The following is a 22411-nucleotide window of genomic DNA, read 5'->3' on the forward strand; positions in this document are numbered from 1 at the left end:
TAGCTGTTAGCTAGCTTGCAGTGGTATTTTTATTTTTTTTGGTTTGTAGTTGATGTAAATTCCCCATTCTTATTTCTCAAAAGTATTGTTACTCTTCATCGTTATAGTAGTGTATATTGTATGTCATCTACTTCATTGTGAAAAACATCATACATAAAAGACTATAAATTAAGAGTGCATCATTGCTGCTGCCAACAGCTTTAGTATCCCTCTCTCTCTTTCTGTGTGTCTCTCTCTTCCTGTGTGTGTGTCTCTCTCTCTCTGTGTGTGTGTCTCTCTCTCTCTCTTTCTGTGTGTGTGTGTGTCTCTCTCTCTCTTTCTGTGTGTGTGTGTGTGTGTGTGTGTGTGTGTCTCTCTCTCTCTTTATGTGTGTCTCTCTCTTTTTCTGTGTGTCTCTCTCTTCCTGTGTGTGTGTGTGTGTCTCTCTCTCTCTCTCTCTTTTTTTTTATGTGTGTGTCTCTCTTTCTGTGTCTTTCTGTGTGTGTGTGTGTGTCTCTCTCTCTCTCTCTTTCTCTTTCTGTGTGTGTCTCTCTCTCTTTCTCTCTCTTTCTCTCTTTTTCTGTGTGTCTCTCTCTTCCTGTGTGTGTGTGTCTCTCTCTCTCTCTCGCTCTCTTTTTTTTTATGTGTGTGTCTCTCTTTTTCTGTGTGTGTGTCTCTCTTTCTGTGTCTTTCTGTGTGTGTGTCTCTCTCTCTCTCTTTCTCTTTCTGTGTGTGTGTCTCTCTCTCTCTTTCTCTTTCTGTGTGTGTCTCTCTCTCTTTCTCTTTCTGTGTGTGTGTGTCTCTCTGTCCTCCCTCCCCCCCCTCTCTCTTTCTTCAGGGACCTCAGTGGGACTGGATGGAGCCTCTCTGAAGATGAGCTGACCTCCCTGCAGTCCGACACCCCCGCATGCTCCATCTTTGATTTCACAATCAATAAATCTTTGAACTTCGTCAGGCTGGGCTGTGTTCCAGCTGTGAGTGGCTGTGCATGTGTGTTCACACTGAATATAGGCCATGACAGTGAAAGAATGTAAAGCAGTCCGGCCTCATTCCTCTGGCTGGGCAGCAATCTGCTGGGCTCAGCATCCTCTGTGGCTGCTGGCAGTGTGAAAGGAGATTTAAATCATCTGGATACACTGGCCACCCTATCACCACTCACAACAATGATATTGGATGATTATGCAAAACCCTGAACAACATTTAATATCATTGTTATTAAAATGATTAGTTTCTACAGAGCAATACCTGTGCATGGTATGGTTACGGCCATGTTTTAAAAAAGTGAGTCTGTGACAGAACACACACTCTGGTCTCCTTCGTGCTACACACCCATCCACAGCTTTACTTCACACACCACTTCCTGCTTTGGCACTGAAAGCTGCGAGGTACGCATCATTCCTCGGGATGAACCTGATCGTGATTCTTGTCCCATCAAACTCTGTCGTTAATGTATGTCCCATTGTTATGTACAATGTTATGATAATTGATAGATATGTTGGACAAAACTATGATTTTGGCTGTAAAATACTGAAACATCCGTTTACAATGCTTCCAAAAACCTGTCAGTGTGAATCCCTTTTCTGCAAAGACACCCAGAATGAACAACACTTGTAAAGCATGAGTTTAATGTCTGCGGGTTCTTTAAGGGTGAGTCCAGTACAAAGTTCTACAGCTCTTGAAGTGAAGTAATGATCAAGATATTCCAAGAAACCTTGGTGGTCCCTGCAAACTCATTATAAGCCCCTTCATTTACATAATCCTCCAACTGTGCTTCATTATACAGCATCTCTAGCAGACCTTATAGGGCCCTGAGAGGAACAGTCGAGCTGTTTAATAGACCAACTAAGGCTGCAAGAAGATGAAGAAGACTGAGATGTCTATGAACAGGTAAAAACTGCTTTAAAATAACATCTTGACTATAGTGAAGTACAGAACTCTGGGGGAAATGAAGGATTCTACTGAATCAAGTTCTTTGACTAATTTCTGGTTTGTGGCTCTCAGATCAGTTTGATGTTAACTTGATGTTAACTTGAGTTATTGAGCAGAATGTGATAAAACATAATACCATTGCGTGACATAAGATGTGTTACTGTGCATCTGACATGTTGACGCACCCATGTTGGGTTCTTACGGGTATTGACCACCAGACGGCATCTGAATATGAAAATAACTATTCTGAATAAATACCAACAAATCAATCATCAATCCTAAATATTGTTCATTCTTTACAAATCAACATATGAACATGATCTAGGTTGCAATGTTTATTGTCCCTCACTGATGATTTAATATATGATTTATATATAACTAGGTCACATCAAATCAAATCAAATGGTTTCTTCACCATGGATGTCTTGTACATGACAAACATTGCCTATTTAAAAAAGAACGGGTTGGAGTTTAACTCCAATCCACGATTTTAATTTGAAGAAGTATCTGCATGCCATTATTAAACATGTTGTCCAAAATGAAGTTCTGGCTTGTCTTCTTTATTTGACAGTTGACGCAGAAGTATGAAATACTGTACTGAGGTCTTCAAGGCTGCATCTGCATCCTGTACAGTGTGACCCGAGTCTCAGCATGCTCCCAACAGAGTGTCAGGACTATAAACACAGAACACATGCTGCATCCAAATGTACGGACTTCAACACATTTTCAGACTCAAGGATTTAACGACGTGTTACTACATCAACAAGGCGCCGCAAGTGGACCTCCAGAAAAAAGAAGAAATAATAATAATTGTAGACATTTGCTTTCTCATTTTTGTTGTACATTTGACGTAGTGAAGCTTGATAAAACACATACAGGCTGCAGATTATGGATTATAATCCACACAGATCCAGTGTGAGGATCCTCACTTACATGAAGAAATATTAACAGCGTACTGACCATATCTGTATAGCTACTATGTAAAGCAGCAGATGTGCACACATCCTGTATAAATTGCCATTATCAGTACTGTTAAGGAATGTTTGTTCATCTCCATTGACGTTGAACACATCGCAGTACATGTGATAGAAGAGTGTGAGGGCTCGGACTACACAATTGGATTCAGACACAGAGAGATCAGCAGGCAGGGGGTGCAGCCAGGCGCAGACATTCAACAGGTAGAAACCCTTTAGCCTTAAGACAGACATGTTGGTATCATCATGATACCAAAATATCTAAGATTTCCTAAACATCAGATGCTTTTTCCATTGTTGCAAGATGCTAAATCATAATTATTAGATGTGAAAGTCATAATTGAGAGAAAGCGCGTCTACATTTGGATGAAGGCATTGCACTTCCAATGGAAATATGCCTCTTTGTTTGTACAGAGTCATAGCAGTACTGTATGAAACATTCAGCAAAGAGCAGATGTACAGGTTTACTTTAACTCTTGCTCAGTCACTTCTACAGTCAAGTGTTGGTTCTTCACCTGCTGGTGGCGGTGTGTTGATACGTGTTTCAACTTCAAGTAACATTAGGCTAGTTACATTAGCCAAAGGCAGCAGAGAGAGGTACACATTGGCAGTGTGTAAAGCAGTGAAACAGGTCAACAATCAAGAACCTGTTTGTTAGGAATGAACTGTGTTCTTTTATCGCAATAACAGCAACCCCTGAACACTGAAAGCTACTTGTGCACCTGCACTTCCTCCACTGGCCACCAGAGGTCTGTGAGGAAACCGGCTGTAATGAAGTGAATGAGGAGAGGAATCAAGATATTAAAGTATAGGTTCAGATTTTTACATTGCTCACTGTAATCATTCCATTCCCCATTCCCCTGAGAAAAATGCATTCTAAAGCTCTTAAAATTAGGCTTCTGAATCCAGAGCCAAATCTGCTGCGGAATCCAAAACCTTATGGATCCCTTATCCATTTGTTTGTTGGTAAATTAAGACGTTTCTTATGTCTGTATGTAAATATGTACTAGTTTTATTTCACTCAGTATGACAAAACCTCAACAACCTACAACCTGCTGAAAGGCTTTTACGACATGGTTCAACACTCTGTGACTTTCATTGACCCTGAAATTCCATTTGCTGCATTTGCTCCTCACTGAGTGTCTCTGCTACAGCTGAACAAATACAAACAACACAGTGGGAAAAATATGGAGTGTACTGTATCATTCAGCAAATATCAAATACATCCAGAATGTATGTGAAAGTGAGAGAGCTGTTCCACTGCTTTGTTGTGAATGCCCTCCTGTATTTAGCAGTTATCAAGTGCGTCCACACAGAACATCCAGGTATTTCACCAACTTGGAACCGGATCCAACCGGCTGTTGGAACCCTTCCATAGAATCTTCCAGAGTTAGTCTTTTTGTGTTTCCTTGCTGAGCTGTCGTCTAGAAACATCCTGGTAGTCACATATGGGTTGCCAGGACAACACACTGCCAACAAACAAGAGGTATCACGATTCTCCAAATCTACGATTCAACTTTTGATTTCTAAGGTTTGATTTTTTTTGTTTGTTGCACTGACGGCTATGCCATTGTTAGACTATGGAGTCTTGATGGTAAAGATCCACAGGTCATTGGTTTTATGCCCTCACAACTCACATTTACTTTTTGAAATTCTTCTTTAAGACGATAGGCTACATGGTATCCAGTGTGATACAGTATATACGGCACATGTATCACACTAATGCCATATAGTCTAATGTTAATAGTTTATGTAATAACAATAACTTATTTCACCAGAGAACAAACTGTTAAACACAAAAATAAAAAGAAGCGCCACTCGAAGGCAGGAGGGTATTTCCTCACCTGCAAAGACCACCACATCCTGCTCAAATGTATTTGCCAATATGTCCTGCCACATGTTTGGTGTTGTGGTGTATGGTATCCGTAAAACGTTGCCACACGGTGACTTCAGCAAAGCAGGAGGATTTTCCCCTTGTGTTGTTTCTCCGTCCGTCTGTTCGACTCCGGCAGTGGCCAGGCTTCCAAAAGTGCAGCTGCAAGCAACCGTTTAGGGAAGTTCTTTTTTCCTGCTTTAGATTTCAAAGGACGAAATCGAAAGCTCGACCGATTCTCAATTTAGAATGGAAATCGTGACACCCCCAAACAAACACACTGCCAGGACAAGCTAAATAAAGCTCAAATGATCATTTTCCCGTCAAATAGCTCGAGGGTTTACATGACGTCAATGTCACCTAAGGATCCACTCAGAATTTAGCTTGCCTACAATCTGTGTGGACTGTACATGCAGGCTGTCTGTCGTCGTGGACAGCTAATGTAGTACAAACAGAACCATAAGAACCATGTTAGCCTCATCTTAGCGTAACTGCACAGGACTGTGGATTTTGTCCTCCACCTCTATGAAGGACAGAAAGAATGACAACAGCAACCAATACCTCCCACATACAACATGTGATCCTTTAAAAAGACACCCTGTGGAGTGTAAGCAGTTATATCGAGAAGTGCCAAGACATGTTGTGGGGAAGTTGAGAGAGTACGAGTGCGTCTTCACCACCTTCTGCTGGAGCATTGCTGCGTTTCTTGGTGTGATACCTACACCCACTGTCCATCAGTGGAACAGCCTGAACTGTCGGCAGAATTGTGTTTTGCCACCTGCGTCTTCATCCAAACACAGCTGCATAGCACAACCCGTGGCACACAACTCTGCAGGGTACCTTGAAGGATTTATTACTTATGTGTGGGGGCGTGTTGGTTTGATTGACAGATGTCTCTACCTATGACTCAGCCATGGTGCTTGTTAGGCAGACATCAGCTCCACCATAAGGCCCATATGCAGATTCTCTAGATTCAAAATGTAACCTGTCCAAAGCTTTCATATGAAGCATCATTTTGTTTAAAATCCTAAAAGAAACATGGTGCCCTTCCAAATCACACTAGACAATGTAAATACACTGAAGGGGGAATTCACAAAAGGATTGTGCAGCAAACCTGCACAGAAAGGCAAAAAGAAAGCGTTTGGTGCAAAATTGTCCCTTTTCTTTTCAAATGAGCCTCATTGCAGAGATCAGAGCTAATAGCCACAGTTACAGTTACAATTATTAGCATCTTCAGAGAGTTGTTGGGAGCTGAAGCCCATTTACAGAATGGGTTCGGTCCACCGAGCTAAAACTAATACAATCTGACACAACAGTCCTGAATGAACGGTCCCTTCTGTCCCCTTTTTGTTCAAACTGCTTTAAAAAGGTGTAGATTCCACAGGTCATTTTAAAATGTAGATAATGTTAAGAATTTGCTCTCCGGATTCAAGGCAGAAGAGTATTGACCTGATTTTAATAATCCAGACTGGGCTTCTTCATTTCTCATCATTTTTTCATTTCCTGAATGTAAACCGTCTATGTACAGAACATAAAACATGTGAAGATTCTTTTCATGTTATGTTAAATGATCTGTTAAAGATGGAGGACAGAAGCAAAGATTTCGCATGAAGCTTTGTTTTGTTTGCTGGGTGTACATAACTAACTCGTTGAAGCTGCACAAATCCATCCTGGAGGAGGGAGCTTAGATTCAGAGGCAGTGAAAAAACAAGAACTGACGGTGACATGGCCGCCAAAACTCTGTCCCTGTCTGTTTTTTCTCGTGGACTGTCTTCACCCATTGAGTTTCAGATGCTTCTGACTCGTTCAGCTGAAGCAGAGTATCCCTGTTTCATCTCCTCTGACTCCTCTTTCCTCTCAGTCTCCACTTCACACTGTTTAGCCTAAAGCTGTCTTGTATGAGACAGTCAAGCTGCATTTATGCGTCTGTCTTGGTTGCTGAGCCTCTTCAGTCTGTCTACTGGCCAGATTTCTTCTCCTTCTGGAAACTGAAGCTGGTCCGGCGGCTAAGTTTTCGCTGCTTCTGGGCAAAGTACTCAGCCCGAGAGGTGCTGGCCCGGGACTCCAGGATATAGTTTACCTGAAAATAAACAGTGGGGGAAAGACATTTCATTACCAACAATTCAATGAAACAACAAAGACATTATCACTCTACACACACACACGCGATCGGACCTACACTGGTTCCAGCAAACGGTGATCGGCCCGGATTAGCGAACCCGTACTTACAGGTGATTGAATCATCTGTCAATCAAACTCTTGCAGAAGCCAGGAGAAAGAAGAGCAGAAACATCTTCTCCAGCAAGAAAAGCCTTCTTTTATTAAAGGAATACTCTCCAGTTCTGATATAACTGATGCTAATGCAGCATTTATGCTAACCTCTTCCGGAGCTGCCATTGTGTGTCGACACGTCACACACATAAATAATATCCGAGCTGCCAGTAGCTCCTCACAGGACGCTGATTGGGTCGGACACTAACGCATTAATTGAAGCCTGACGAGATGGTTGTTTGGTGTTGTGATATCGCAAAATCCAGATGTCGTGCAAGGGGAAGTGTACAGTGAGGTTATCAGAGCTTTTCCACTGAACAGCTGTCAGGGTTAGACTGAACCAAAACAGTAAAGTTGAGAGGAGTGACACCAACACAAGGAGCTGAGAGACGCTGTAATGCTCTGTAGAGCGGAGAGAAGTGTGGAGTTGAAGATCATTCTTCTTGAGTTAATCGCTATGAGTGATTCACACCACACCATAGTTGAGTAAGTGTAGCTTTAAAGCAGGAGCACCATCAAAAACAAATCTATTCAAATTCTAAGTTTTGCTTTCAAAAAGGCTTACGTATTTAAATGTTGCACATGTACACAGCACAGCACACACAGTGAAATGTAGACTCTGCATTTACCCCATCCTAGTATTGGGAGCAGCTACTATACTATACTCCACCCTACGGACCGAGCTACTGCCGATTTATTCAATATCATAGATTAACAGATTGGTCATATCCTGACTTTCAGTCCCCAGTAAACATTGGAACCTATCGAAGTCCCGAGCCCAAGCTGACATATAAAAAAAGTAAACACTCAAGTGAATTACCAGTACATTTAAACTGTACTTTGATACTTGGCTTGAGGAACTTAATTACTGCCAGTCATGCTTAGTCATATCCAGTAGCTGTCTCTATGACATTTGAACGAGAAAACAATTGAGACAAAGACACTGTGGAACAGCTCATTAAAAGCTCAGACTAAACCTAGACTGTTAAAGTGTTGTCCTTAGAAAAGAGGAACATGGCACAGCACAGACATTTCTCTCACCTTGAGAACTATTTCATTGACAGTAGCCGCATCAGACTCGAAGTAGAGCGGCTTGTAGTCATGGTTGCTGAGATAAGTGAGCTTAAATATTGCATGACCTGTAAGACACAGAGGAAAAACATGTTTATTGAGCCACACAATGGACAACAGCACTAACGCAGAGACCCCCCCGGTCTACACATCCTCGGTCATGTCTTCGTGTGATCTGAGAACATGGGAGTGTCAGATCTCCTCAGAGCTGAGGAAGACGGCTACCAGGATGTGAGCAGGACTAAAGAAGAGCAAAGTGTAAATCATCCAAAAATAAAAGCCGTCCGATTCTTCATGGGACACATTAAGTAAAATGTTTGATTTGGCAGGCTAATTTATACATGTGAGATGTCATGTGAGAGGCAGGCGCTATAATAAGAAAAGGACTGGCATGATACTTTCTATGAAGATATCTTGACTGTATTCATGCCTTCATTGGCTGTTCGCTCTAACATGATCAAATGTAATCCAATAACCTAAGACACTGAACATGCAACAGAAATATTAAAGACCAGAGATCTGCGGCACCGACCGGGTCTTTCGCCGGGTGAAATGACGACTCATGTCAGCTGGAGATAGTTTACATGAATTCTCTGAGGAGAGGTCACATTCAGGCGTGGTGTTCATCATTATAAAATAATGCTTAACATTGGAACAGTGTGGAAGAAAAGTGTGTAAAGTCTCTTCTACGCTGTGCTGAGCATGTGTCTGGATGTGTGGAGAACAGGGTTTCTACTGTGATACTGTGAATATCATGTACAGCTGTGGTCCGTGTTCCACTCACTGGGGCTTCTCTCCTCCACAAGGTCGCAGGCACAGAGGTGGTCCGAGTCGATAGAGATGGGTTTCTGTCGAATCCAGAACTTAGTGCTGGCCTTCTGATTGGTGACAGGATCAATCTCCACTTTCTCTCCTGAAATGCCTGAAGAAACATATCCTATCAGTTCATGAACTGAAGACATATTTCATACACATGATAACCACTCACTGTTGGAGCCTGAAGACGTTTCTAATCTCAACAATTAAACACATATTTGTGTAACTTTAGGAGCAGGAGACAAATGATGACAGGTCTGAGTTTAACAGCCTGCAGTAGAGCAGTATGTACCGAGCTGGACATCTGTGGTGAAGCGCAGCTTGTGGATCATACTGATCTTGAAGGACTTATAGTGGTGACTGCTCAACATGTCTTGGACTGTGGTGATGTCAATAGGAGGGTCTTCCTCCGAGCTCTCCTCGCCTCTGGAGCCTGGAGACAGAAGGAAAATCAATCACAAAAAGTATTTCAAATGAAGTATGGATTTTAATCCATGATGCATCATTTAGGAGTATGGCTACACAGTTTATCAAAAAGTATTCTGCTGTGTTTTCTTACAGCTATGTGGAGAGATTAGTGGGAGAAACAAACACACCAACAACATGTGTAAGAGATGCACACACCCAGCAATGCTTTGGAAGAACACAGGGATGAAAGCAGAAACAATCTTCTGACTGAAATGTATATCCTATTCCATGTAAAACATGTTATAGAGAAGGCCCCACTGAATCCTCTACGCTGGCTTAATGTGATTTATATAAATAAAACCCTTCAACTAACCCATGCAGCGCTACCTTAGACAAGAGGCTGACGGATGGTTTGTTTAGATATCACAGCAAAGTCCGTTATAACAAAATCTACAGTCGATTTATCGCATGGATTAAAAACACCGGATCAAACTCCCTTCATAACTGGACAGGCTACATGTGGCTACAGGTGAACTGTGTATTACAGGGTTTCCCCCAGTGTTCTGGAAGCCCTGCGGCCCTAAGTTGACCCCCGCCAGGCCTAAGCATCTTTTTTTAAATGTATTTTTTATGTGTTTAATACACTAAATTAATAGCTCGATGTGCAGGTTGTGTTTAACAGTAGTGATTGTGGTTGAGAGAAAAAGAGAGAGTGTGTGATGGCCAGTTAGTAATTATCATTTTATTAAACTGCCAATCTGTAACCACCACAAACATGTCCGTCCATAGTTTTAACAGTGGACGAGCATTGTGTCATTTACCAGTAGCTAATGATGAATGTGTTTGTACCGTCTGCATGAAGACAATATGGATTATAAATATCCTTTGCTAAAGAACGTAGTCCAAAAGAGTTTGTGGGATAAAACAATTCATTACTTTTGAGTAAAAATAAATAAATGTGAATCTCATTTTGTGCACTCATACTCAGGAGTCATTCGTTCTTTTAGTCCAAATACTGAGATGTGAAATCCCTGTCCGAACCCTGTGAGACAAGAGGTGAAGCTGCGGAGTCTTCAGTGAGGTGGTGATGTACTTACTGTTTTCTCTGACCAGGCAAAACTCCAGGGTGCTCTGGCTCTCCAGTGTGGAGTCCAGGTCTACTGCCACGTTTGGCTCTGTCTGCTTCTCCAGACGATACATGGGCCCTGTTGGGGAATGATGGAGTGAAACGACGGCAACACACTTAAGCTTTTTCAAAGCCCAATCCAAGGTCCCTTCCCTCGGCCCTACCCCTCGACTGGGTGGTGACCCTTCAGAGCCACAAGGGGGTTGAAATCTTTACCACCACTCATTACGTCACGTAAATTATAAATGGTTATTATTAGCACATAGACATTTCTGCTCTGCACTGATATCAGATGAGCTGGGAAATGCAGACAATTAGCTTCTGGATTATTTTCAAACTTCAGACACTGAACGATTACAGATCGTCGTTTACACAAAGCTTTTGGGATTGGGCCTTACAGTTGGGTGAGGGACAGCTCTAACTCTTGTTGATGCTGCAATGCACCATTTTAAGGGATTATTTTATTTTATTTGTATTTTTTGAAGATGCACCGATCAACTGGTCACCAGTGGAAACTGGCCGGTTGTCAGCTGATCCAGCATGAACGATGACCAAACGATCAGTCTCATTTATCCGCTTTTTTTCTGGTTAGATTTACGCACATGACCCATGACAGTTTTATGTTGCTCACACAGTGGCACAGACAGTAACACCACAGCCACACACTCAACATGTCGTCAGCGTGAGTGAAGAAGACAGAAAGCTCTAAATTTGTAACACCTGCATGTCCAAAGTAAGTGGTGGAGGAAGAACATTAAAAACACTTGGAACAACTGTGTGGGTTTATAGATATGTTTACTTTTGGGAAAGTAAAACATGTTAGATAAAGTGGGATGTACTGCACTTCATTTTCAGTTTGATTTTATTTGTATATAATTATAATATTTGGAGTGATGTTCAGGGCTGAGAAGCCAAAAGTCATTATTCCAAAAACAGTGTGTGACCTTGGACTGACCTTGTACAAAGAGAGTGTGTATGTGAGCGTGAAGAGCAAGAATCTGAATCTTGTGGGTAAATACATTAAATGATCAATACTCATCTAAATGTAAATGAGGCAGTAGCCCTCACTTATTTGTGGTCCATAGTGTACCGAGGTGTACCAAAACACACAGTACCAATGTGCTGGATGAGAGACAACCAAACAAACCAAAGACATGTGAAGACATAAAGTACCTAATGTGTCCAGAACTTCCATGGATACATTAGAGGGTGAGGGCAGTAAATGATGTCATTACCTGAGCCTTTCTGTGAGCCTTTCCTCTTCTTGAGGGCTTTCTGGAGAATTTCCTTCATGGTTACCTTCAGACTGTCCACAGGGATTAAAGAGAAACCATGAGCAGCATTTCTAAAAAGGAAAAAAGCAGAAAAGATTAAGAATGCTTCTGCCGTCTAGTTTATTTAATGAGATCATTTTACTATATTATTATAAGTTGGTGACAATTCAAGGTGGTTTAATGTAAATTAAGTCATACTAATTAATATAATTATAGTTAATATAATATCATCTGATAGCCATTTTAATGCCGTTTTGAGCTACTGCACCATCATTGTAGTGTTAGTTATTATCGACCCCTTTCTATAATTATATTAATATTAATAGTTTTATTTATATTAATTAGCATTATTTGCTAATAACCAGACTTGATCATACCGAACCGGGATTAGAGTATTGGTGTTGTGATCTCAAGCTAACGTTAACTGCTAACTGAAGCTACGCCATTTCATGTTGCTGCTGACAGCTCTACGCCCCGCAAATCAGCCCTTTTCCTATTTCTGCTATAACAAACTATAAAACAGGAACATGGCTGTAATGTTTACAAGAGTCAGCAGCTGTACTTCTTCTCTCTGTACTGAGGCAGACTGCAGCTACACTGACTCACTATCACCTCTAGAGGAACAAGTGGTATTACAGACTGGACGGAGGGCAGCTAGCTGTTAGCATGCTAACTTCAGCAGCTATCTCTGCAACACAACACAGAGACATGTTTAACATAACGTCATCACTGTTACCTCTTCACACTCTGCTGATAATGTTAGTTCATTGTTTTAATGTTTTAAGTTAAAATGTTGGCAGAACCTTCAATACAAGAGACGGGTTAATTAACACAACATAAAACTATATTGATATAAACGGCATGTCTCATCCTATCTCGATATATATAATATGGTATATAAATCGATATACCTTAAAAAGTCGATATAAAGTGGCCCGGCCCAGGCCTGTTGTATATTATCACAGGCCTGGAAACATCCAGATAACCACAACATTCACCCTCATAGATGGTTACATGCATTATTTCTTACTTACATTCTGACAAACAGTGACTGCCTGGAAGCGAGGCCAGGTGAGGAGTATTTCTCCACCAAGGCCAGAGTGCTGAAACCAAACTTGTGGATTGGCTCATTCGAGTCCAGTGGAGGGAAGTCCGTGTCCACCTCGCCATCATCCTCAGCAATGTGGAGGCAGTACGCGTTCACATTGTCACTGTGCAGAGAGAGACAATGAGACAGAAGAGTGTTACACAGAAATGTACATTCCATGAAACTGGTGTTGAAATGTTTGTACTGTATGTTTGTACTCACTTGAGTTTGGGGTCTCGTCCCTCACTTGTATACTGCCAACAGATGAGGCCGATGAGGTCGTGGACGCGGGCGTTGGCAATGGTCACCACTGTCATTGGATGTACTTTCTCCTGGGCCATCTGCATCGAGAGGTAGACGTCTATCTTTTTTGTAGCCGTTGTGCCAATGTGGCCCTGAAAGGTGATGAGACAGTGAGTACACCATGTAGGGAAAAACCCTTGTTAGAGAGTCAAGGGATAAAAGGGACAACATATGCGACTCAAAACTTTAGTATTGACTCAGGGGAGCTTCCTTACAGGGTACATAAGCTGTTTACCATAAGTCAGAAATCTGTCTGCTGCACTGCTTTGTTTTAGTTTTTTTAGATGATGCAACACATTATGTGGTTTAAGAGAGAGAGGCATGACAGAACATACAAGCACTGCATTACAAAGATTCTCAGACATGCAGAGGGGAGGGTGAAAGTGTGAGTTGGAGCTAATACGGTGCTGAAATTCAAGTATAGATATGATGCAACATTTTGCTAAATGTATATAACTGTTAATCAAAAAAGAAAGAGAGAAAAAAAAAAAGTTGTTAGGCCCCCTCACTTTAGGACCCTGGCCCGATTTGGTGTCGTGTCTGGTGTGATCCCATTACAAGATGTCTCTAGTTTTTTTTACTTTTGTTTCATCATCATAATTATAATTTTTTCTTAATTAATCAAACTCTATTGGAACTAAGTCCCCATTCACCTGCAACCCACACTAGTCCACCACAGCCACCAGGGGGACACCTTACCACCCTACCCAGGCCATGACGCCTACACACTTAAATTGAGTGAATAGAGAAAATGTGGTACGTTAGTGAAGGAGGAGGAGAATAAAGGAAACAATACAAAAAAGACAAGAAAATATCATTTAAAAAGAAATTCCAAAGTGGAGTAATTGCACAACAATTGCACTAAAATTATAATCATGATTATTCTGGTCATTTTTAAGATCACATTTATATTTAAGTTATTTAGGAACAAATATGACATTTTATTGCTATAAAATTGCCTTCACTGTCATAATGTATGATGTAAACCTATGAATAAAGGTTGATTGAAATGTATCATAATACATTTTTGCATTCCTAAATCTTAACTCCTGTGATTGCGTATTAGACAGAAGAAACTGAAAGATACAAATAAACAGGAACAAAATGTGGAATAACTCACCTTGCCATCAAATTTGGAATATTCATTGAAAGGGTTGTTGAGCTGCTGGGGACACTGCTCCAGCCGCAGTGAAAGGGTCGATTTGGTTCCTGTTGTCCGCGTCCTGTCTTTAAAGTCACGTTTTTCAAACAGGGACCCCAGATCCTCCACTGGACAGAGAGCATGAGAGCAATAAACAACATGCAGCAAACACAATAACAGATATAACATATCTAGATAAAAACGTTTTAATCTTGTGATAAAAACTAGTAAAGACTAACAGAGTGCTGAAGAAAAGTGCAGCATATTTATGACACAAGTCTTTACATGTAGGTACATAAGTAACATCTCCATTATATTCTGCTTGGTTATCACAGGCAGTGTGTATAACAATCCTCCTCCAAGTCAACAACACCTCAAATTGAGCGCAGCTTTTCTATTTTAATTAGTTTATAATTGTAAAAAAAAAAAAAAACACTACCTGAATGGGAGGAAGACCTCTCTTTCCATTGAATGTTTTTACATTTGATTTGGTTCTGCCGTTCTTTCCTTAACCTTTCAAGTCTTTGGGCTGAAAAGAAAGAACAACTTTTAAATTTCACACAGGCAAAGTTGCGAAAAAATCATTATGTACACCACACACGTACCCGTACACTGTACTTTGGTTCAAATGTGCATCTTTCATTGTGCCTGCCATGTGATATTTTGACATTCAAACAGAAATATGTATAGTACACACACCAAGAAGAGCTAACATCCAATACAACTTGTAGACTTTGTTAAGACGTTTTTTGTTCATCCCTCTTATCTTACCAGCAGCCCCAGGTTTCTCACGGCTGTCTTGATGGAGTCCTGATGAGGCAGCCACCACAGGTCAGTACTCAATCTGAAGTCTCAGAGGATTTTTACCCACAACCCAGACCAGCACTCCACCAAACTTAGTACAAAACTCAAGAGAGCCAAAAAGTGACATGCTGTCTACCTTTGGACTCCCTCCATCACCAAAACCATATTTAGCTTCCAATTAAAACAGCTTAATGTAGCTCAAAATAGATTCACACCTTATATTTGATTCAAACTCACTATACCCCCTCATCCCAACTTAAACACAGTATCTTTAACCTTAAGATTTAAGGGGCAAACACAAGAACATTAGGGGACCGAGTATGAAAGAGACCAATACTTTTTTCCTCGTATAAAGAATGTCTGGGGGGGCAATGTAGAAATCACACTGAAATCAAAAACAGCAAAACTCAAATTAAATGTGAGGTGTGATAACCAATAAGGCAAGGACCAACACTTTCAAGGCCTAATCCAAGGTTGGAGAGTGAAGCAGATGAAAAAGCAGTTTCAGACACCAGCTCAGAGCGGGACTTTGCAGCCAGCAAGTGTTTCATGGCCTGTTTTAAATTTATTTTCAAGCTGAAAGTCCTGGGACCCGCAGTTTATTTTTTGACTGTCCACTCCAACCTTTAGTAAAGTTAAAACCACCCGCTTGTGCAAGATTTTTTGTCAACCCAATCCCAATGCAGTCCTCTACCTAGAACAACCAACAAACCCTGATCAGAGGACCTCAGAGTCCAACTGGTGATGTAGGGCTGCTGAATCTCTTTAATGTAGGCAGATGTCTGACCATGCTAAGCTCTACATTACATTTAGCTGACACTTTTGTCCAAAGCGACTTACAATAAGTGCAAACAATCATGAGGATACAACTCTGAACAGCAAGAATCTTGCAAGTACTTTAGCTGGGTCCCACTCGCAGTGAGGGAGCAGCAAGCCGATTGGCCGATGCAAAGTGAACGCGCTGGGGTGTTTGGTTTGACCATGTGCTGGATGTAGAAAGTGCCTGATCCATTCACAGCATGGTAGGCCAGCACAAGTGTCTTGAAGCAGATTCGGGGCGCTACTGGTAGCCAGTGAAGGGAGCGGAGGAGAGTAACTGATCCACCTTAAAGAACAGACCACCTTAAGTGAGCCGGAGTTGTTGCTAACTTCAGGGCTAACCCCCTTCACTTTAATCAGCAAGTGACAAGCAACACATGGAAACTTGGCTTGGGTCTGAAGAAGCATTTTTCACCAACAAATAAACTGTACACCCACTGAGACACTGATAGAGTAACGTTAAGCCAGGCAGACACACAGCTGACAAACTCGCAGTTAAACTAAAGGATGCGATGGAGACTTAATTACTGGGAAAGTGGTTGTAGTGTCCACAACAATTCACGCAAAATCGTTGCTTCAAACTCTCTCCAGATGAACTGGGGACTGTTTGTTGTTCGTTTGTTGCCTGTTTTGCACCTAAACTGCTAAACTGTTTGTGCATCGGTTATCGTCTTGTTGCTCACATAGTAAATCACATAGAAATGTCTAGATTATAGAGGGTAGATTTACCAGAATAGGAAAGAGAGTAAAGACTTTCGATCACTTTTGGGACAACGAGAGAGAGAGGGAAGAAATAAGAACTTTTTTGTCAGCGGCAGCTGTAAAAAAGTTATCTGCCATTCAACTTTTTAGTGTTGAGGCAATTTTGTAGAACAGACACTTTAACAACATTTTGAGGCTCAAACAAAATGTATAATTGAATATCGTCTGCATAACAATGGCATGGGATATCTTTAAAATGACTTATCTGCCCAAGAGCCCCAAGACAGAACCTTGGGGAACAGAGATTCAGTTCATGAGGCATAGTCATGAACTGTAACCACTCCAAAGCTGATCCAGATATACCGCCCACTGCCTGAGCCTCTCAACCAAGATACTGTGATTACAAAAGCACCAATGAGATATTATAGAACCAAGACAGAACATTGTCCTGCATCACTCTGCATTACCACAGTGTTAGAGAAGAACTATTTCTGTTGAGTGCAAACAACGGAAAATAAGACTGAAACTTGTCAAGAATGTTGCTCATCTTAGAAGCTGTAAGACTACTTATTAAAAAGCTAACTTAGAAATTGGCCTGCAAGGGTCTAAAGACAGAGGGTGTCTTATGCTGTACATATTGTAAAACCACTTGAGGCAAATTTGTCATTTGTGACATTGGAATTTATAAATAAAATTTGATTGATTTATAGTTCTGGACCAAAGAAGGTTCAAGATTTGTTTAATTGAGAGGTGGTTGAACAATTGATTATAGACACCACATAAGGACCAATAGCTTCAATGACACAGAAATAAGTGGGTACAAAGTCAAGTGGACAAGAGGAAGTTTTCATATTACTACCCAGATGTGTGGGCTCTTTCAGTGATATTGGAGAAAGACTCTCGGGGATTGTTGGCTGGGAAGGGCAAGAGGGTGATGTTTGAGGCAGTTGTTGCACACCTCAACTGAAAGAATTGGTACAGCAGGTGATGCAGGAGTGACAATGTTACTGATGGTGTCAAGCTAGATCGACTATTTCATACCAGGTTAGAAAAATATGTAGCGCTGGCATCCTGTTATTAAATCCATTAAAAGTGATTGTCTACTTGATGGAATAAAACAAAGAACAATCTGACGGATTTACAAAGTATACTGGCATCCAAAAGGGTAATTAATCATTGTTAATGTGATCTGTGCAACTTACCTCATAGCAATAAATAAAACGCACAGTAAACTGCAATCTAACCCCATGCTTTCCACTTGTACTGCAACAACCTTCAATAGCACACAATTTGACATTAGCCTCAAAAAACCACTGGCCCAGATTAGACACCCTCCAAACAAGAGCAGAGCAGGCTTTCTGGATGCCCCTGCCCCCTGCCATAATGACAGAAGTGAGGAGTGCCAGACAGAAAGCCTGCCCTGCTAACCAGCCAGGGTCTGGACATGAGCCTACCTGTGTTAGAGCGCCGACGGATGCCAAAGTCCCAGCTGGAGGTGATGTCCATGGACTGGGACAGGTCACAGGCATGATTTTCTGTCATGCTGCTGCCGCCCTCACTCAATGATTCCGACCCTGTAGATCCACAGCTGCTGCCAGGCACCAGAGCCAGCTGGCACTTCTCTAGATCCACATCCTGGTCTATTAGTACCATCTCACACATCCCTGTATCATCACTGGTCACATGAGACTGCCTGATGTGGGCCAGAATAATGGCTGGATTGTCCAAGAAAGCCATATCCTCTGCTTTATAAAGTGGCTGATAGCTTTGGATGTTTTCTCTTTGTCTCACCCTCTCGCCTTTTCCATCTTCTCTTCTTGATTATTCTCTCTGCTCCAAGGCAGGAAAGGTCCCAGTACCTGTTTGGAGTGGAAAAACATGGTTACATGGTGCAGGCTGGAAATGGTGACTTAAGCTTAAGAGTTAGAGCCAAACCTTGTTTTGTATTTTTAATAAATGTATTAATATTTATCAGGAAATGGGTCCAAAGTTCAGTTAGCTATGGTGGGGCACAACTTCAATTGGAAGTGTTCCAAGCAGTGGGGACCTTTTCATGTAACAATTACTTTGATGTTGAAGGAAATTCTGTGACTCTCTGCCCAAGCCCACTGTATGCTGTGATTGGCCAGCTGTACAGAGGTGAGGAATGAGTCAGGGTTTCAACTTCTTTCCCAGGCCACCTTTTATTTTCATTCTTGACAACTATTTTGGTCACTTGTGAGATTGAAAATGTGTGCTGTTAATCCCATATTTAAACAATATCGTGCCTCCTCCTCTCTATGAAGGACATCTTTTCATTCCAGATGGAAAATGTCCAAACCTCTAAAACTCTATTCATCTAGTTTCTGTTAAAGGGTCACATCACTGATTTTACTTGAAAGCAGTTCACTACTACTACCACCCAGTCTGTGGAAACAGTAGGATAATTATGTGGCTCTGGAGGAGTTCATCATGTTGGAAAAAATAACTCTGATGATGTTGTAGTGATGTCATCAGTTACCTCAGCAGCTCACACTACATACAGGAGCATGTATTACAGACTAACTAAGGTGGTTGTTGCCCTGGAGGTAGAGGAGGTTGTCCAAAAATTGCAGGATTTGTGGTTTGATCCTCCTGTAGACATGTCGAAGTGGGAAACACACTATATAAATGCAGCTATTATGCTATGAGCAGCAATTATGAATATTAATAACTCACAAACCTAAACAAAATGCAGTCCATTTACAAATTCTGCAGCTTTGATTTTGAACTTTCTTTATTTTTATTAAGTCACTTGCAAGGCCCCTCACTGCATAGAAAGTGCAATAGTAAATTAAAGTAGTACTTTTTCTTGGATAGTACATTTAACAGTGCATTGTAAAATACTTAATTAAAAACCAACCAAAATAATGAAATAATAAATAACACTTACACTTGACAGCACATTTAAAAATCATAAGCATATAGTTTATTGTATGCTTACACAAAGAAGTCTGCAAAAACCATAAGTAACGCAAATAATTAGAATGTAGATGTTCAAATGGTCCAATGTGAGAAAACAATGAACAGTGAGCCTGGACTAGTCTGAATATATAGTGCAGTGCATTATACATCTGTGTGGTTATGACATGGAAGGAGTGAGTATTCATACAACTAGTTAATATATAAATCATCTGCCTTTCAACACGTCACATCAACATACTGTATTAGATGATGTCACTGGCCATAAAGGTTATTCGGGCTAGTTTGCAGCCGCTCAACACAATAATGTGATTTAGTGTCGTCACTAATGTCGTTGACATTTTGTCAATGACTCCTTAAACTGGGTGTAAGCCATTACTGGACACTCGTGTTGCCTAGTAAACAAATGACTGTCCATTGTTTACACTGAACACAAAGCAGTTGATCATTTCAACACGGAAATGAGAGCTGTGAGCAAGGGCAAAACAATTCCGTCCCAAGGTCTTACATTAGCCTGCCTCGGATATTAGCGTAAAAAGCGTTCAGGTAGCATGTTAAGTACAGGATGCTGTGACACACTCCAGGGCTGGAACTTAATCTAACGTTAACAAACAAGCAACAGATAGTGACCAGCAACATACCGTCCAAATCATATTTAGTAGTTCCCATTGTGTAAGGGCCATTATCTCATTTTGAAAAACCAGAGAACGTTACTACAAAGCTTCTATGACTGACGCTAACTGCCACTAATGCTAAGCAATCCGCAGTCTTATGTCAAATTTGTTTTGTCACTTGAGAAGAACCATTTACGTACATGTTGGCAGTTTCATAATCACCTTCTCTAAAGTGGAAGTATTTGTATTTTGTATTGATGCCTAGAGAAAACACTTTCACCCAACAACCTGATTTAACTAGAGATGATTCCCGGTAAGTTAGCTAGGCGTTAGCTGATGTAGCTATTGTTTTTCTCAGCTATTCTGAACCTTGCTAACTGCTAACTTAAAACTCATACATATTAGCTTAAGTCAGCGTGTACCTTCTAAGTCGCAGCAATGTATATACTTGGTATTCAGACTTTAAAAAGTAATCACGAATGTCAGTGCAAATGACATTGGTTGTATTCAGTTAGCTCGTAATGTTGTTTAGCTTTCTTTGGTTAGCTGCTATCATAGCCTCCCAGAGGAACTGTTAGTTAACGTTAGTTAGTTTATGACGGCATCCCACCTTTAGAAGTCACATCCAATAAGGCAAAGAAATGTCCACATTTACCCATTTATCCATGCACACTCCCAATAGTGACAATACCTCTTTCCATTAGTAATAACGCACTATAGCAAAATCATAACACAACTGCAACCCAATGCAATCTGCTATACTCCGAGCAGTAGCAACCTGTTTCAATTCCGGTTCCATTTCTTCTTCATTAGTGTTTACAGGCGGTTGGCAAACCATCTCAGAGGTCCACCAGCGCTACCAACTGGACTGGAGTGTGGAACAGGAGATTATGCAGGAAAATAAATGTCCCAGTATGCTATATCTTGCCTGTTGTTTTCCCCAAGAGACTCGACAATGAGAAATCAGTGTTTTGCCTTCCTTACTTACTGAAGTAGGTGATTTCTCTTGATATTGAATTTTCTACTATGGAGTAGAACATGTTCGTCTGTTTGTGGTTGGCTACATTGCGTTGGGTGCTTGCCTATTTCATATACAGTAATGTATGGTTGAGACCTGTATGAACCTTTCTCATCACTGGGAATGATATTGAGTGATACTATTTGTTTTCCTTTGTTTTCAGCCAAGTCACCAACATGTCTTTGTATTATATAAATGTCTTCAACTTTCATCCCAATACTCCTGCCATACTGATTGTGCATATGACCTAATGAATGTTTAAAGGCCCTGTCACACATATCCGTATGGCGGAAAGGTATACGTTAGACATACGTGAATACCTACGTGAATACAGTATGTGAATATTTACGTGAATACCTACTTGAATACAGTACGTGAATATGTTAGCGGTACGTTAGATATAGGCTACGTCGGCTGACGGTGAACCCTACAGCCAACTTATTGATAACGAGTGGATAACCTATTCGTAACCTATGTTAAGCTTATCCCTGACAACGGAGTAACTTATTAAACATGTTTCTACAGTACAGCTAGGGTTTTGGGAGCTTATATATGGGAGAATATAGTATATAGGGTCCCTGTGAGTAACTCATCCTCACTTCTTCACAGTACGTCTTGATGAATCAGCCCATCATCAACCCATCATCAGAGAGCATGGAGGATGCTGAAAGGCTGCGACAAGAGTACATTCTAGCCGTTCTCCAGCATCAGCATGACGTGAGCCAAATGACACTTTTCCAGCTCCGTTGGCCAGACGCTCTAATACGTTTTAAATAAGTAAGTGATACGCTATCAATAGGTTAGACATACGTATAATAGTTCGTTATGTATTCGTTATGTATACGTCAGCTACAACACCGCTGTGGAAAAGTTGGACATATTTGGACTCTGACAAATTCTTTGCTACTTTTCATATACGCCGACATGTTTCTGCCATACGGAACTGTGGGACAGGGCCGTGTGTCTGCCGTGTTCGGCGTATCGTCTGCGTCCTTCAAACGATCACAACTTACCCTTAATTTATATCAACGTATTGCCGATATTTCGTATGCATACGTTTCTGCCATACGGGTATGTGTGACAGGGCCTTTAGCTTCAGCTTTGCTTGTAGGCCTCCATGTTTAATTCTAGTGTTTGTTACATTATTTCAGTTCTACATAATGATCTGCCGGATGTTGAGCTTGCTAATGCTGAAAAGCTGTAAGATGCAATAACAGTGTTATGTGTTTCCTTCCCCTCTATACACTGCAGGGCCAATTGTT

The 22411-nt window shown here is 41.1% G+C and overlaps 1 protein-coding gene across 3 annotated transcripts; it reads right to left on the reverse strand.

Annotated features, from left to right (window-relative positions):
• Positions 1–2230: 2230 nt before the first annotated feature.
• On the reverse strand, positions 2231–20894 carry mapkap1 (MAPK associated protein 1). 3 transcript variants are annotated; one of them, XM_029444502.1, is made up of 12 exons: positions 20742–20894; positions 18032–18436; positions 14692–14781; positions 14232–14380; positions 13031–13203; positions 12756–12932; positions 11683–11792; positions 10419–10526; positions 9206–9346; positions 8882–9019; positions 8068–8165; positions 2231–6835 (listed from the first exon to the last, which is right to left on the reverse strand). In XM_029444502.1, the coding sequence occupies exons 2-12, from the start codon at positions 18312–18314 to the stop codon at positions 6713–6715; spliced, it is 1590 nt and encodes a 529-aa protein (XP_029300362.1). In that variant the 5' UTR covers positions 18315–18436; positions 20742–20894; the 3' UTR covers positions 2231–6712. The 3 variants fall into 3 exon arrangements, with proteins under 3 accessions (XP_029300362.1, XP_029300363.1, XP_029300364.1); XM_029444503.1 differs by having other exon boundaries at positions 20823–20889; XM_029444504.1 differs by having other exon boundaries at positions 20787–20863.
• Positions 20895–22411: the final 1517 nt, after the last annotated feature.

This window comes from Cottoperca gobio, chromosome 12 (assembly GCF_900634415.1).
Source record: "Cottoperca gobio chromosome 12, fCotGob3.1, whole genome shotgun sequence".
NCBI classification, from domain to species: domain Eukaryota; kingdom Metazoa; phylum Chordata; class Actinopteri; order Perciformes; family Bovichtidae; genus Cottoperca; species Cottoperca gobio.

What these genes read in the sequence shown, in the direction of transcription:
- mapkap1 (XM_029444502.1), bottom strand. Translation starts at nt 18,314, where the DNA reads ATGGCTTTCTTGGACAATCCAGCCATTATTCTGGCCCACATCAGGCAG. An exon ending in ATTCCAAATTTGATGGCAAG is followed by an intron (nt 13,204 to 14,231) that starts GTGAGTTATTCC and finishes ATCACCTTTCAG; the next exon opens with GGCCACATTGGCACAACGGC. An exon ending in GGACGAGACCCCAAACTCAA is followed by an intron (nt 12,933 to 13,030) that starts GTGAGTACAAAC and finishes CTCTCTGCACAG; the next exon opens with TGACAATGTGAACGCGTACT.